At 41.2% G+C, this 4457-nt stretch overlaps 1 protein-coding gene across 1 annotated transcript; it reads right to left on the reverse strand.

Annotated features, from left to right (window-relative positions):
* Positions 1 to 758: 758 nt before the first annotated feature.
* On the reverse strand, positions 759 to 4196 carry LOC149789485 (uncharacterized). The gene has a single exon (XM_089972348.1). The coding sequence runs from the start codon at positions 4194 to 4196 to the stop codon at positions 759 to 761; it is 3438 nt and encodes a 1145-aa protein (XP_089828474.1).
* Positions 4197 to 4457: the final 261 nt, after the last annotated feature.

Here is a 4457-nt window from a genome sequence, read left to right on the forward strand (position 1 = left end):
TAATGTTCACCCAAGCTAGGGCTCAAGACGACTGCTCTTTACAGAGAACAATTCTTTAGTTTTACACCAGGGCAATAGTTTATCAAAACAACAGTGATGACAAATGCAGACTCCAACTCCTATGGGTCAGAATCTTTATCAGTATCAGATGTGAACTAGGTAGAATTTGTTTCTAACATTACCATATCTGACCGCTTAAAATCCTTTAAACTAACACTACCATGTACACCACTGTCTCTTGTCTTAATGATAATCAATATTTATACAAATAAATTGGAGGGAAGTGTTAGGCATTAATATGACGGCAACACCTTCCCCCTTAAGAGAAAACTAGTTTTCGAACAAAATTATAAAGGATGGATAAGCAAGATCGAAGGGTTAATATTTGGCTGTATACAGTTCTATGCAATTACCTTACTTCAAGAAATTTAAAAGTTCTAGCATCTCCCTGGCAATTAGAGTTCTATCAAATAGCATACAGTGCAAGCATTCAATGAGTCACTAAATATTTCCATATTCCGAATACAACATTTAGCACAACATCTAAAACAAACATTTTGGATTCACTTAAAATCAAATTGATGTGCATTACGAAAGTACTTAATTAGTACACAAGCTATAACACACATTATCATATGGGTCTTAATTCAGATAAGTCCAACAAGAATGAACACTAAAACACATAGTCTTAGACTCCAGCACGTGACAATCCATCAGCATTTGCATTCTCTGCTCCCCGACGGTGTTTGATCATGAACTCATATGGTTGCAGACACAGGGACCATCTCAGAAGCCGTTGGTTTATTTTTTCCTTTGTTTTGGCTTAGCCAGGTTAGTGGGTTATGGTCAGTTTCAACACTGAATGGAGCACCACACAAGTAATAGTGAAAAGATTCTATCGCCCATACTATCGCAAGGCATTCTTTCTCAATTGTAGAATAATTCTGCTCCCTGGGCAATAGTTTGCGGCTGAGATACGCTATCGGATGTTCGTCCTTATTGTCATTGTACTGACTCAAAACAGCTCCAATGCTCGCATCACTTGCATCCGTTTGCAGTACAAATGGGCGTTCAAAAACAGGATTGATCAGGATAGGTGCCTTTACAAGTGCATTCTTCAAATCACTGAATGACTTAACAGCTGTCTCATCCCATGTAACACGATTTGGCTGACCCTTCCTTGTCAAAATACAAAGCGGAGCCGAGAGCTCAGCGAAATTCCTGATGAATTTTCTATAATAGCCCACCATTCCTAGAAAGGATCGAACCTCTTTCTTTGTTTTCGGAAGTGGGAAGTCAATCCGTCCTCCTCCATCAAATTCATCACACACAGTTGCTGATAACAGTACAGCTCTCTTGTACTGACGTAATAGATTACTATGGTATGTTACTTGTCCTCGCCTACCGCCAATGTTAATCTTGTAATTAACGTCATTAACCTTACAAATGACCCGATAAGGTCCCTTCCAGTGAGCTTTCATCTTTGATGCATCAGATGGCAACAAAACTAGGACCTCATCTCCCGGCCTAAATTCCCGTTTGGTAGCATTTTTGTCGTACCATGATTTAACTTTCTTGTGACACTCTGTCAGATTTTCTTTCACTAACTCACTTACATCAACCAATCTCTGGCGAATCAAAAGCACATGTTCAACAACTGACTTATGTGTCTCACCCTCACCGGTGAATAGATCCTTAAGAATCTCCATCGGCCCTCTTACTGGCCAACCATACAGCAGCTCAAACGGCGAAAAACCAGTTGCTTCATGTGGTACCTCCCTATAGCAAAACAGTGCATAAGGCAGCATCACATCCCAGTCTTCACCGTTCGTGGAACACAGTTTCTTCAAGACAGCTTTGAGTGTGCCATTCAATCTTTCGACCTTTCCATTGGATTGTGGCCTGTAAGGAGAAGTTGTGATCCCCTTGATGTTCAACATGTTGTAGAGTTCTTTCAGAAGTGTGCTTGTGAAGTTGGTACCTTGGTCTGTAAGGATAATCCTAGGTATACCAACCCGACTAAATAGGCCAATTAAGGTGTTGGCCACTGTTTTGGCATCAATGTCCTTCAAAGGAAATGCTTCCGGATACCTGGTAGCTTCATCTACTATGGTTAGTATATATTTGTTCACCGCCTTTGTGCGCTGTAGTGGGCCAACGATATCCATCGCAATCTTGACAAAAGGGTCAGACACAATTGTTGGACACACCATTGGAGCTTTCTCCTTCCCTGTTCTCCTTGCTGTCTTTTGACAGATGTCACAGGCCTGACAGTGCCTCTGAATATCCCCAAACATTCCTGGCCAATAAAATGCGGTTGTTATTCTTGCTTTCGTTTTCTCCCTTCCTAGATGACCAGCAAGCGGTCTATCATGTGCCAACTCTATCACTGCTTGATGTAACTGCTTTGGCAAAACTAATTGGATCCCATATTTTTCTCCATCCGACGACTTCCACTTCCGTTTTAAAATTCCATGTTCCCAGAAAAATGCATTGTCCATGCCTTCTACTTCACTTGCGGATGACAGGGCATTTTTTCTCACTCCAGCCAACGAGCTGTCATTCTTTTGATACTGAGAAATTAATTCCACATTAACATTGTGCAGCTGATCAAGTGACAAGTTCTTGTTATCAGCCTCATCTTCACAATGAATGTCATCCTCATCTTCATCAAGACCATGATCACTATTTTCGTCCGAAAATAGCCTATCTAGATGCACATCATCCAATTCATGGGATCGGACCCCACATTCTTTTATTTTCCTTTCACTTTCTTCAGCGTCCTCTTTCTGTGCTCTTGCCTGGTTCCTCGTTACTACCATAGTCCTTTTTTTCCTACGTAGAATGTCCATACCCAGCAGCGCTTGTGCTGCCAAGTCAGATACCAGTCCAACCTGGACATGACCCTTGTAGTATGGCGTGTCTAATTCTACTATGGCTAATTTCGCCTCAAAAGGCTGTCCAATGGCAGTGTAAAGTGTCAGGTTCTGTCCTTCAAGGATACATGACTTATCGACAAGGTCGTCACGTATCAAGGTCATTTCTGCGCCTGTATCTTTAACAAATAATACTTCCTTGTTGTTCACTGTTCCCGGTACATTTATTAACCGTTCACCAATGGTATTCTGGACAAAGTAGGTTGCTTGATTTTGTTGTTTTCTGCTGGGACAGTCACGCAAAACATGACCCTTCTGGTGACATTTATAGCACTTTTTGTCTCCATAGGATTTTTCTATCAAACCAGTTTTCTTGGACTGAGGTGAACTTGATGCTTGGTTATTTGCTTGTTGTCGGCTGTGCTTATGGTCGAACTTGCTGTCACTGATGGGCAAAACATAATCCTCAGCAGCATCGACAATAGAGCCATTGCCTTTATTGCGCCTTATCCACTGGGCCTGCACTGGTGGGAGAGCCTTCAAGAAGTATTCACCTGCTAAACATCTATGTGGATCACGACTATCAATGAACCGTGTTAAATACTGCTCTATACGTGCCATCAGACCTCTGTATGTTTCATTAGCATCCCTTCTTATGCTAACTAACTGGTTAAAATATTCATGAGGTCTTTTCCCAAACCTATTTATCAGGGCCTTTCTTAGCTCAACATAGCTTTTACTTGTTTGTTGTGCTACCTCTCTTGCCTCCCCTGTTAGCAGCGTTCTCAGTTGCAGGGTTTTCATTTCTTCGCCCCATTTGGCGTGATCAGCCACGGTGTCAAATTCTGAGAGAAATGTAAGAATGTCTTCATTCGCTTGATGATTGTAAGTTTGAAGCTTGACTTTGAATGGGAGGCTCTCATTCCTTTTATCTATGTCTTTCTGATGTTTCACCCTCTCGATCTCTAACTCCAGCTCTTTAAGTTTAAGACTGTGCTCCATTTGCAACTTCTCCCTTTCAAAGTCTAATTTTTGTCTCTCAATTGCACATTCCCTCTCTAACTGTAACCGGTCACGTTCAGTTTGCTTTTTGATGTCTTTGGATGTTTTTAGTTTGCTCTGTGTTTTCTTTAGTTTTCTTACCGGCTGCTCTTCCTCTATTTCCATGTCATATGGTTCTTCACCACTGAAATCTCCCTCAATATATGTGAATTGCATCAAATTTGTTTGCTGTTTCCGTCTGGTTCTATCCCGTGCAATGCTGTGTTCTTCAACAATCGTTCCTACTTCCTCATCTATAACGCTACCTTGGGTCGTCATTTCAATCCTTATTTTGTTTATCCTTGGCTTAACAGGAATCACACCCACACAAAGTTACAGAGTATATCCAATAGCAATTTGCAGCTACACTACTCAGACAAAACTTTGGTACTTGTGCTGTTTCAATGTTACTGTCAAATTTCCAACAACTTAGCTATCCCACCGCTGCCACCAAAATTGTTACGGGGTACAAAAGTTGCAAACAATAACATCCAACACAAAGTATATTCCCAGCCAATTTTTAATGTTCACCCAAGCTAG

The sequence above is a fragment of the Sinohyriopsis cumingii genome, chromosome 10 (assembly GCF_028554795.1).
Source record: "Sinohyriopsis cumingii isolate HCF-2022 chromosome 10, ASM2855479v2, whole genome shotgun sequence".
NCBI classification, from domain to species: Eukaryota; Metazoa; Mollusca; class Bivalvia; order Unionida; family Unionidae; genus Sinohyriopsis; species Sinohyriopsis cumingii.